Raw genomic sequence first — 13,364 nt, 5'->3', positions numbered from 1 at the left:
TTCATAACTCATGGATGGTTGAAAAAATAACATGGGATACACAAGATCTATCTATTGCATCTAGCCGCAACTTGCCAAGTGTGTAATACGACTGTTAGCAGACTGCCCGATGACTTGGATTAACTGTATTAACCGACGGCATGCAAGGCTGTTGTGGCGGAGACAAAATATCAACTAACCTGTCTTGCTGTCTCTGCCATAGGAACGCCTGCTCATATCAAAACTCGATGTTTGGTGAGTGACTGTGTTTAAACAAATTGCAATGTTATCATGCAACTTACAACTATACCAACAAACTAAAAGCAACATTATAAATAATAATTAAAAAAAGACAGAACATGAAAAATAATCTATTTTCAGATTTACTAGTAAGTATATGTACGGTCTGTTGTTTGATGTTTAATTTGGATACCTTGAAGAATTTTGAAGCTTGCACTAATGAGAAAATAAATGTTTTAATACCTAAAAATTTACAGAAAGAATTTGAATTTTTTTTTTTTTTTATAGTAGTTTGATATTTAAATGGTCATTAAAATTAAACTTTGTTCCAAATTTTTATAGCAATAATGACAAAATAAATATCATATATAATTGTAAGTTCACAAAATGAATTCGATGAAATCTGAAGACTACACAATGTATGTTCACATTAATAATCTGATTTAATTATATGTAATAAAGAACACTGAATACATTAATAGTATGTCTGCCTGTGTTAGAAATCTAAGTACATTCATTAAGAAAAATAAATGTAGATTGTGTATGCACAATATCTGATCTACAAATAAAAACTAAAAACAATGTCTCTTAGTTCAGAGGGTTGTGATAAAACTGACAATATAACCATATAGGTTTCTTATTCTGTGTAACACCAACAAGACTTTTCCTTAAATAGGATACATCCAGATGATGAAAAGACACTTAATAACCCTAAGAAAAAACTTGTCATATCTTGAAACAATAAGAAGAAAATATGGCAATAAAAATATGCAGTAAATTAAATGATAGCCTGAAAGGTTTTCACTGCAAAAACTTTTATTTGTTACAATAAATAAAAAAACTGTTATTGGTAAGAGTAAAAACTTCATTGTTTTCAAGTAGAATGTTTTTTTTGTTTTTTTTTACCAAACTACAAAAAATAAGGATTTCATTATAAAAGAATGAAAATCAAGAACATCAGGGCCCATACTTTTAAAACTTAGCGTCTGGTCTTTACCACAAACATAGTGGGCACGTTGAGGTCTGACATTAAGAGTTAAACTTAGAACCAAGTCCAGAGCCCATACTTTCAAAGCCATTTTACCGCTACAATATCATAAAACCATTGTAGGCTATTGCATTGGGTCATAGTCATGTCGGAGCCTACGATGGTTTTGCAATATTGTAATTGTTTTACAATATTGTAGTGCTTAGATAGGTTCGAAAGTCTGTAGCTAGATTCCCAATGTTTCTTTGTAAGCATGGAGCCCGATATATAGCACAATGAAAAGTCAGTGTTCGTTTCAGCCCTGGTTTAAAACTAGAAGCAGAGCCTAGATTATAATGAAACACAAACAATTAAAGCTGAAACTACATGACTGCAAAAGCAGTATTGTAAAACACACTGATCAATCAAACTTGGTCCTGAACTTTTAAAATAATAAGCTACGTCTACGTGTATCTGTGAAGAGGAGCAACAAAGTATTATTATTTTAGTCACTTTTCAAACTTTATTTGTTATAATCGTTGTCTTAGCATTAAATGACACCAAGTTAAAAATTTTAATATTTCATATTTGCAATAAATAAGGCAAAAAAACCTATTGATACTTGATTTTAAAAAGAAGAAGAAGACAATGTATTCCCCCCCCCCCCCCCCCGCCCCAAAAAACCTTAACCAGAGATAAAACAATCTGGAAAACCAGCAGTCTTAGGTAGATTTCATTTAGATTAATCAAATGGTCAAATACATATTAACCAGTGTTAATAAAACAAATGAACAGTTGACTTACTACTGAAACAACCCTCCTTGAAAGGCAGCAAAGTTAATATTCATTACAGAAAATTTAAACAAACCATTTACTGTTTGATCTGATTTGGTGAATAGTCATCCAAGACTTTCACCAGTGTTCGATGCAATATAACAGTGACCAGTGAAGAAGAGAAACGAGTGACTATAACAAATGACACTTGCCCATGTGATTACCTTTGCCGCGCTGCGCCCACAGTGGGGGGTCGAGCTGACCGCGGGGGTATAGACCGGTCTCCAGACAGGACAGGAACGCCAGTAGGTGACCTCCCTTTGGGAAGTGGATGGGAGGACGCTGGACGCCATCTTGACCAACGAGAACAATGGTGCCACCACAGTCAGCTGGAAGGAGAGAGGAATGGAATGTTTGTTAAAGTTTTGTTTTGTTTTGCTATTGGATGTTAAGCATTTGTGGGTGTTTTTTACTAGTAGTCTTAGCGGAAACCCGTAACATTTTTCCATTAGTAGCAATAGATATTTTATATGTACCATTTCACAGACAGGGTAGCATATATCACGGCCTTTGATATACCAGTTGAAGTACACTGGCTGAAATGAGAAATAGCCCACTGGACCCACCGAAGAGGATTGATCCCAGACCGACTGTGCATCAGGTGACTACTATACCACTGGGCTACTTCCCGCCCCCAGGAATGTTTGTTTAATGACACATACATCTCAGCACCCTGTTTAACCAATTTAGACACAGGCCTCATTTCTCGTCGGTGGATCAAATATAAGAGGCTTTGATCATGTCAGAAATGACTTCATGTGCAAATGGATTTAGTTCAAAGAGAATTTCAATTGAGATCTGTAATCGTTAACACGGAACACAAATTTCAGTTGATTCTCTCTCAACCCAAATTCGAACCATGAATTGTGGTTGAACTGTCAACAAAAAATCAGGCCTAGAGTAGTGCTACAGAAGAAAGCTGTGATCGTCACACAGACTAAAACAAAAATTCATCATTTGTTTTACTTTTTTTTCTTTTTTTTTTAAATTTCATTATTCCATGAAATGTCAAATTTATAACAATATCATATACCCACATGGCTAAATTTAATTAATAATGATTCTTCTAAAATCTATGCAGTGTTCAAGACTAGAAACACCAAGCATTTGAGTAGTGGTTTTAACTGGAAATAACAGTCAGAGCATCAATGGGAATTAACCTACTACATTACAAGTGATCATTCCACCAAGTTCCATCCTGCTCCCATATCATTTTAGTAGTAATTTAAAAGTAATGACTTCTCGCTCTTTTTTGTTTGTTTGTCAGCTACACGTTTAGCAGAAATATTCAGTTTAATTACTGTATTTTGGGTTCCTAGAAAGAGAAAGCCTACTTACGCTGCTGGTGACAGTGGATGTACACTATTTCATCAACACAGACTGTCATTGCAAACTCCCAGAACATACTGCAAATAAATAAGTACACACACAAATTATTAACTTAAAAATTACAAAAACAAATCATATGCATTTCCAGATTTTAATATACCAGCATTCTGTACCATTTGTGTGTCCAAGTCGTCACCCACCTATGTACAAACCGAGGCCAATGGGCACAGGTCTTGTAATTACTTAATTTAGTAGACATTTCTACGGCAACAAAGCATAACAGTAAACCCTTATTTCTCAGACAAATGATATAAAACATAATGCTACAGACATAATTGATAATAGAATTCACACACCAGAACCCATAAAGAAAGGAACAAAGGAAAGAAATGTTTGCTTAATTAAGGACACTTCAGTACATTTTTAATCATGGTTATTTGGTTATTTCATCTAACATTAACAAAGGCTAGATTACAGACAAACACTTACATTAACTTTATTACAGTATATAACATATTTTACCTTTCATCTAATATCCCATTGTTTGTCTTTAAGATGGACTACCATTAAAATTAATTATTCATATTTTAAGCCTATTTTTTATTTTATAATAAACACAAAATTAATAAATACAGAATTTAGACAGTTATATTAATATTTTATCTATTTATATTAGTCATCTATGTATCTTTGTTCGACACTCAATAGCCATTATAACCAATATATGTTTCATGCTGGTATGTTAATTAACTACTGAATATATGACTGTATATTTGTCCATCAAGAACAAAATGCCATGCACAAGTCAACCCCATGCTCTCTTTCACCAATCTCCATTATAATTGTTCAAGTTCATCTCCGTGTTATTTAAGAATTAAGTGCAATTATTTTTCTGTTCATGCAAGTATTTCATAAAACTGTACAACTGACACCTATTCATTAAGAGCCATATTTCTCTGTTTAATACCTACATTACTACAATGATGTACACATAGGTCTGCTGATAATGTATATAGCAGCCTACCATGTTGTTATCAGTACAGGTACGTAACAAAACCAGAAACAAAAATATATACATATAGAGGATATTTCATGTTTTTGTCAAATATGATTTATATCTCATCTCGTGAAGTTTGCAATCGTATCTCACGAGTCACACTTGCGTGAAAAAACATGAAATATTCTATTTATTATATAACTTTTGACAACTTACCTTTATTTTTAAAATACCAGAAGCAAAATAGTTCCAGCTTTCTTACACTGAACGTAATACTTTCTACAGTGACGATAACACATTTTAGAGTGAAATAGTTAAATTTTCACTCTAAAATGTGTTATTGTCACTGAGTGACTGATAACACTTTTATTTCACTGATATTTTAAGATATTTCACTAAATGTTATATAATAAAATTCAACTAGCTCTAAAGAAAGGTAATGATAGAATGTTTGTTTAATGACACCCCAGTACATGTTTTTGAGGCTGTGCAAGAAATAGAATACTACATTCCAGGGAACATTTTGTTTTCAAAATCTTGATTAGCGATATTTCTAGTTAGTTGAAAGTTTATTAGCAACCACTGTTTAATGCTTTAAAATTGTGTAGTGATCTCTGAAACCTGTGTAGCAAAATCGCGATGCAATACTGAACAAAATGCTCCTTGCATTTGTGTTTATTAGATACCATTTATCTTACAACTTGTTGTTTAATACATCTTGAAACAACTTGTTGTCAGATTAATGGCATCCAATGGCCACTCACGTAGTTACCAAGTAAGACTGATTCAATTTATTGCCCTGTCATCTCTAAAGTACCTAGTTTTTTTACTCTAAATAGACGATGTACTGTTTCCTTCTCTCTTTTTTTGTGTACTGGAGTATCACAGAACATTTATTCATTCAATAAGACAAAACAAAATGCTTAAGAACTTGCAATTAATAATAACTTTAATAAATTAATTACTATAAACAACATATATTATATAATCACACTGTTCTGATATTAATTTCAAGTCACTATATTTTACATCTCAAAATAAAACAATAACCACTTTTAAATATTTGTTAAAAAGCTAAAAAGCAAACAAAAAACCAGCAACCACCACCCCCTCCCCATGATTTTTTAAAATTGTAAATCTTAGGTTGAATACAACGGAACTTCTTTTTAATGATGGGAATAATACAATTAGACAATGCTCCGAGAAAATTAAGACACAATACCAGATTGTGACAGATTACATAATTCATGCATTCTCTAGCCATCTAAATTTAGCACGCAAACACATCCCTTCAACCTAAATCACAAGTGATGGTCTAATTCAAACACCCAGGCTTTCCACCAGGATTTTATATTTTGTATAATCTTCCGTCAATTTCTTTTTTTTTATGGTACAGAGTTCCATGATTCTGTCCTGTTACCTTCTTCAGAATCTTGCGACAAATAATTTCTACAGACATTGTATACACAATGATAAATGAATTACCACTGAACACTGCGTTTCACTGTTACATTTACACTCTTTGCAATGTATATAGGAATCTCTAAACTACTGTTTTCCTTTTTAAAATCAATTTTTATTCATTTTACCCTCTGGATAAAAAATGCTAAAACTGACAGGTAATTTTTTAGCATATTTTAGAAAATTTGTTTCTAATTTTCATTATTATTCATACTTACCTAGTACTAGCACAACAACCGTTACCTCCCACCCAACCGAGGGAGGTCTTTTTTGATTCAGTCATTCCGGACTTTGAATCGATAACGAGGATATACGGTCTACCCATGCGCGGGTGTAGGTTATACATCCGGCAAGGGGAGATAATTCTGCAGTGGAGGTTATAACTCAGGGTCGTATAGCATTGTTCTTGTGCTAGTACTAGGTAAGTATGAATAATAATGAAAATTAGAAACAAATTTTCTAATAGTCTTATTCAACTTACCGTACTAGCACAACAACAATGCTATAACAGACGTGATATAACACCGTTAAAGCACGAGAATTTAACATTAAAGGGAGGAGGTAAGAAAACAAGGAGGACTTACCCATTCAACCAGTAGTGTTCGTCTCAAGTAATGATACAGTGAAAAAGCAACCCACATCATACGAGGTATAAAATGTCAAAGTGACTTTTAAATTGAAGAACTACAACCCCAATTAAAAGTAAACCAAGTTAACAAGGTGAGGAAACCCGCACACCAAGTAATGGTAAAAGACACTTGACTGCCCCAGATAGTCAACCATCCACCCCCCACTCTCCAAACAGGAGGTGGAGAACTATCTCCCAGAAAGACTGCCGGTAGTGACCGGACGAAATAAGGGTCGCCCCTACTCGTGGCCCTGCGCACCGAAATGACTTGCTGCCCTGCAATGACTGATTGAATCCGCCGAGTTCCGTCCGGACCAACAGCCATATCACGGAAATAAAACCGGTCAAACGTGTGTCGACCTTTCCAAAACCCCGCACTCATGACCTTGAAAATGTCCAAAGAATCATGGAAATTAAGGGAAGCAGAAATCGCCCGAATCTCATGAGGTCAAACGGAGAAATTCTGCAGAACATGATCACCCGCCTTCTCATATGCCAGTTTGATGGTTGCAGCAATCCATCTCGACAAAGCACTCTTCGTAATGTCTCCTGGTTGGCGAGTGAAAGAGATAAAGAGTCTCTTCGTGTCTTGCCGGAGATTTCTAGTAAGCTCCAAATAGATTTTCAAAGCCCGCACCAGACAAAGAAGTCTATCAGAATTATCCGCAGAAAGCGTACGAGATAAACATTGAATGATGGCCAGAGGAAACTCTTCCCCTGGCACCTGGTTCTTAGCCACGAAAACAGGATCAGTACGTAACGCAACTGACCCGTCCGTATTGTAATCCACCAAATCATGCAAAAAAGCATGAATCTCACTAATACGACGGCAAGCCGCTAGCGAGACCAGAAACAAAGTTTCCCACGTCAAATGACGAAGACTGGCGAATTTCAAAGGCTCGTAGGGCTTGCCTTTGAGTGCATGAAGAACCAGAAAAACATTCCATTTAGGCAAAATGGAAGGCTTCTCAACCATGTTTTGCAACGACTTAAGCAAGTCATGCAACACGAGATTCGTTGAGAAATCTTGACGTCCACACTGCCTCAGAGTAGTGAAAATGGACGACCGGTGACTTCTCACTGTTTGAACCTTCAGCTGTCTTTCTTGGACAAGAGCCAGAAAGTACTCAGCTAAGTCATTAACAGTAGGTGACAAGGGATCCACGTCCCTCTCAGTCACCCAACGAACCCAAGCACGCCAGTGACACTGGTAGACCCTCTCCGAGAGCAACCCGTTTAGAAAAGCCTTGGTTTCGGAGGGATACCCCGAAAACCGCCATGCGTGAAGTCGGAAAACCTCCGGCTTCGGATGCCACTCTGTCCGACGCAGTCTCTGACTGAGCAGATCGGGTATTAACGGCAACCGCACCGACTCCAGCACTAAAAGTGACAGGAGCGGAGGAAACCAGGCTTGAGCTGCCCAACTCGGGGCTACGAGCGTGACACGACAAGGTTGCTGTCTGATCTTTGCCAGAACCTTGCCAAGCAGAACCGGAGGGGGAAAGGCGTAAAAATCCAGTCCCGTCCAGTCCATGCTCAACGCATCGTACTCCAGTGCCAGTGGGTCTGTTACCGGCGATACAAACACTGGCAACTGATTGTTCAGGCGAGTGGCAAACATATCGAGTTGAGGACTCCCCCACAACTGAAGAACTAGATAAGCCACCATCCGGTGCAACATCCACTCCGTCTGAACCGGGGAACGACGACTCAAAGCGTCCGCCAAGACGTTCACGGACGAAGGAATGTGTTTGGCCGATAACACCACTCCCCAATCGTCACACCATTCCAGAATCTTCAAAGCCGCAAGACTCAATGACAGGGATTTGGTGCCTCCCCACCGATTGAGGTACGCAACAACCGACGTGTTGTCCGACCTCAACAAAATTCAACGATGTCGAATAACAGTCTTGAAATGGAGACAAGCGCGACGCAATGCTTCCATCTCCAATGTGACGACTCCTCTCTGAAGGAGTCCACACCCCTGACAGATGTTGATCCAAAAGGTGTGCACCGAACCCCTCGAGGGAAGCATCGGTAAACAGGACCAACTCTGGAGAAAGTGGGTGTAAAGGAACGGCCTAGGACATACACTTGTCCACTAGACACTCTTGGATCGGAAGAATGAACCAAAGCCCCAAATCCCAGCTGAGACCATCCCACACCCGGGACAAATGCCACTGAAGCGGTCTCTTGAACTGTCTGAACCGCACATTCAGCGCCGCCAGCAATTCGAGATGGCCTATCAACACATGGAGCGTGCGTACCGACGCACTTTGCTCCACCAGAAGATGTTGCGCCAACGTCGTGAAATTGTGAAGTCGCGAATCCGTCGGAAGAACGGACGCCTCCACAAGGTTGAAAACCACCCCGAGATAAGTGAAAACCTACGTTGGCACTAATTCCGACTTGACCCAATTGGAAATAAACCCCAATCGGAGAATCATGTCGATCACGAACTCCACACCCACGAGACATGCCGTCTGTGACGCCGCCGGAATTAACCAATCGTCCAGGTAATTGTGCATCCGTATACCCAACAGATGTACACGCCCCACCACTGCCTTTACTACCCGAGTAAAGACGTGAGGGCTTGTGGCCAATCCGAACGGCAGAACTTGAAACTCGTAATCTCTGCCGTCGTAGAGGAACCGCAAGTACTTCCAAAAATCCTGATGGATTGGAACATGCATGGTTATTGATTTGAAAAAGAAGTTTAGATAACCTCTCCAAAGTCTCTAAATCCGTGAGTGGCACACTGACATTAGAAGATGGGTGGCAGTCTGCCTTCACCCTAGCGGAAACGACCGCTGGATGTGAAAGGAAGGAAGGTCCCAATGACTTATACGAAGACGTGGACAAAACCTTCGCCGCAGACAACAGTTTCCTGGTAGCTAACACTGCGGGAAACTCTTCCACCACCGCCCCCAAAATACGATCGCTACCCGCAATCAAAGCATCAATCTCCGCAAGAGATTCATGCGCCTCGTGCTCTAACGGCAAGCCGAAATCCTGCCGCAGAGCGTCCATCGCTAAAGGCTGGTTTCCAAACGAAACACCCTTGTAAGACTGAACAGCCTCCTCCGACGGAATTGCATCCGCACACACCAGTTGGACCTGTTCCCGTACAAAACCAAGAACCACCTGGTAATCATAATCGCCATCTGGCGTACCATCGGCCAAATTGGGAATCTCACCGAGCACCGAACCTGGTGCCGACCCTTCCCCCGAACGACACACTGATTCGGAGGGAACATCCTATTCTGAAGAAGAAATTTTTTCAAACGACGCACCATGCGCTGACCGTAACGGAAACGAAACTGCATGGGCAGGACAATGCAGACCGGCCGAATCTGCAAAGTGGTCCAACCCCGGTCTCGCTGGAAACCCCGGCGGTGGAGGGACTGGTGGAGGCAATTCCCCTAGCCAGGCCATGAAATTCTCAAAAAGAGAAACATAGTCCCTCCGAGTCCGCCCCTGAGGGCGACCCGAAACCATCGGACCCTGAACGAAAGGTTCCGCCCACGCAGTCAAGGGATAATGCCTGGAACCTCTACCCTGATCTGACAGGTTCGGATTGACCATCGGTGTAGACACAGGCACACCCAAGAAAGCTGCAGTTTCCCTGATCCCTGCCGAAGCAGACAACAGGACTGGTGGTGTCGGTTGAACCGGACCGTCAGGAAATTCATACACGTATGAATTCTGCGGCGAATTCTGAACCCAACGTACCACGTGTGGATTAGCCAACCCAGTTGACGTAGCCACGTGCGAACGATCTAAAAGTTGATGACGCTGTACAGGCGCCCCAACAACAGAAGGGACGCCCACTGGCATCGCACCCGAAACAATGCCACCCGGCTCCGTGACCGAGACAACTTTGTGAGACTTCGTGATTTCGCCAAGTGGCTCGATCACCGAAGCGGACTTCATCCTAGAGCCAATCGACCCCTCCACAGAAGGACCGATAACCCTGCCCCCATCAGCAAGATGGGAGTCGGAACTGAGAGACACAGTCGTTCCTGCCACGACTGCACTCACTCCGACTGACGCCCTCGTTACAACCGTAACAGGCACCGCCTCCACCGACGGAGGCAAAAGCAAATCCCCAGGTGGAACGGAACCCGACCTGGAAGAAACCTTCTCTGCTTCAGCCGTAGCAGGGATCAACAGCGCCCCCTCCGTGCCAAGCGGCGCTTCGGGTTTACTGGTATCACCATGAAGATGGCGAACAGACGAGGAGGCGCCCTTGCGCCTACCACTTGTCCGCGAGAACTTTGAACTGGACACCGACTTACCGACCGACGGCAAATCGGTATGGAGCACGACCCCGGAGGTTGCCACTGTGCTCCGCCCGTCCCGTTCATGTCTAATTATCCTCTTACGCTCGGCGTCTTTTGACAGCTTCTTAGCCTTCCCCCACGTGGAGGGGGACCAATTTACACAGATATGACACTGGCGTTCAAAACAACAAGAACAACATGCCCGACATAACAAATGCTGATCAAACTGGGGCAGTCGTTTAAGACAACCCCCCTCGGCACACACAACCAACCGGTTGGAACCTGAGGAAGCCGTGTCAGACATTAACCCCCTGTGTAAATCACCCAAAAGACCTCGTATGACAGAGTAAAACAAAATTACAAATTAATAAACAATTTAACAATTTAACAAAAAACGAGGATATACTGTCTACCCATGCGCAGGTGAAGGTTATACATCCGGCAAGGGGAGATAATTCTGCAGTAAAGGTTATAACTCAGGGTCGTATAGCATTGTTGTTGTGCTAGTACGGTAAGCTGAATAAGACTAAGATAAAATCCAAGCATATGAAACCAACATTCAGTCAGTCTTTCCTTAAATTTATGCATAGCTTGTTATTTTCTTGTCAAAGGTTGTTTACATGTGACCTACTTATAGTCCGTCCCACAGGTAACGCCTTTTTTCATGCTATGAAATTTACTACAAGTTATTTATTTCTGAGCCGAATGTTTTATAAATTGGACATACAAATAGTCTTTTTTTTGTTATTTTCCAAACACTTTTAGTTTTCTCTTTATGTCAAACAAAACTGAAATCATTTACACAAAACATTTTTCTAGGAAGATCCCTTAGATGGGACAGACTATAAAGTATTGAGCTGTCACAATTTCGGGTCTCAAGAATTTAAAAAACTCTCAACATTTTTGCAATTTAAAAAACCAAAAAAACCCATATAATCTAATTATATGGTGTCTTTGATGCATTGCGAAACTTTTTGAATGATATTGTTAATTATTATTTGTCAGTAAAGTAAAATGACAGGAATTAAATGTTTCGCCTACCATAAATGTATCTCATGTCATTGACAATTGCACCTATAGATGTCCATCTTAATGCATGTTTAAAAACAAGAATTTCACATTTGATTTACTGTGATGAACATCCATAGGTGCGACTATAAACCAAGTTTCATTGAGGTAGGAATTATAGTTTGCGAGAAATGGATATAAATGCAAAACTTTAATGGAAAAGTCAATGCCATTCCTATCACCACTGGCACCATCAGGAAAGTAGGACCTATATCTCACCTTTTTACTTCACAAATGCAAGACAAAAATTTTAAACAATACAATAAATTTAATTATAATACAATTTAAAATAAAAAATTCAATCAAAAAATATAATTCATTTTTTTTTTTTTATGCATGCATTGTGATGAACTATGACTTATAGTTTATTATAAATGGAGACAAACTCAAAATATAACATTAAAAATGAAACAGCTGTTTCTAAAAGTTCTTTTCACAAAGTATGCATTTCTTGGTAAGAGCAATACTAAAATCAATCACCTAGTTGGAAAATCTGTCATAAAGAATGCTTGCTATTAGGAATCGGAAATCCTGGTGGAAACACTGCCTCTTATTTCAACCTACTTGTAAATATGCTCAAAAAGGCAAAAGGAAAGATCTGGAGAGAAGCAAGCCAAAAGCCAGGGTTTAAAATAGCTACTTACAAAGTTTTACGTAATTTTCTTTTCAATACCTGCCCAATTAGCATCTCGTTATAAGCACACAGGTAACACCAAGAAAAGAATACAAAAAATAATAATAATGCTTCTACTAAATAAGTGAACAAAGCTAATTTGAAGTATAAATAATATAAATAACATAGTTACATAGAAAATTAATTACAAGCAAAAACTTTAATAATAAAACCAATTTGTTTTACACACACAGTAACAATGACAGAACATGATTAAATGGTGTTTGACATTCTCTAGCATATTTTTGACTTAAAAGTTAACTTTATATAATAAAGTCAAATTAAAATCAGACAAAAAAAAAGAAAAAAGTTTTGCTAAGTTGTAATCAAATATCATTTCAATAAAGGCTATTATATAAACATTGAAAATCCTGCATTAAAATAGCTTTTTGGGTTAAAACAAAACAACAAAAAAAAGACCACAAATTAACTCCCTTGAAATGTGAGGTAATTTGTGATTTTCCCCATCTGCAGTTGTGTAGTGTACGTACTGAAAACAATTTCTACAGAACTGAACACAAGTGCCACCCTCCATCCTTCTCAACACACTACTTGTCTCAGGGTTCAACAAATTCAACAGCCCTCTGTCCTCGGTCCCAGATAGTGATTTTTTGGTCTCAGCTAGTGGAAAAATTATCAACTGTATTACTATATAGTCGAGTAGGAAAATAGGGTTCCCAAGCACCTCCATGATATATTTTGCTAACTTACTTTTTTGTTATTCTCAGTGTCTAGTAAATGAATTTTGATTTTTCCCGCCAAAAGGACCCATGGGACAATATTTCCTGTTGGGAACATTAAAATTTGTTTGCTAGACACCCTGAGGATTACCAAAATGTAAGTTAGAAAAATATATTTTGGGGGTGCATGGGAACCCCATCTTCCTACTAAACTAATAATACATA

The 13,364-nt window shown here is 39.2% G+C and overlaps 1 protein-coding gene across 8 annotated transcripts in view; it reads right to left on the bottom strand.

The window, feature by feature from the left end:
• The window catches only part of LOC121367658 (small G protein signaling modulator 1-like), an 81,832-nt gene that overhangs the window by 19,476 nt on the left and 48,992 nt on the right, over positions 1-13,364 (bottom strand). For 5 of the 8 annotated variants that reach the window (XM_041491956.1, XM_041491959.1, XM_041491964.1 and 2 more), the window contains exons 9-11: positions 3,359-3,426; positions 2,185-2,349; positions 180-242 (exon numbers count right to left, since the gene is read on the bottom strand). In XM_041491956.1, coding sequence (XP_041347890.1) covers positions 180-242; positions 2,185-2,349; positions 3,359-3,426 — 296 coding nt within the window. The remainder of the gene's footprint in view (positions 1-179; positions 243-2,184; positions 2,350-3,358; positions 3,427-13,364) is intronic. The other 3 variants (XM_041491960.1, XM_041491962.1, XM_041491963.1) reach the window with 1 other exon arrangement.

Source organism: Gigantopelta aegis, chromosome 3, assembly GCF_016097555.1.
Source record: "Gigantopelta aegis isolate Gae_Host chromosome 3, Gae_host_genome, whole genome shotgun sequence".
Lineage (NCBI taxonomy): Eukaryota > Metazoa > Mollusca > Gastropoda > Neomphalida > Peltospiridae > Gigantopelta > Gigantopelta aegis.
This window is presented reverse-complemented; position numbering and strand designations above follow the sequence as displayed.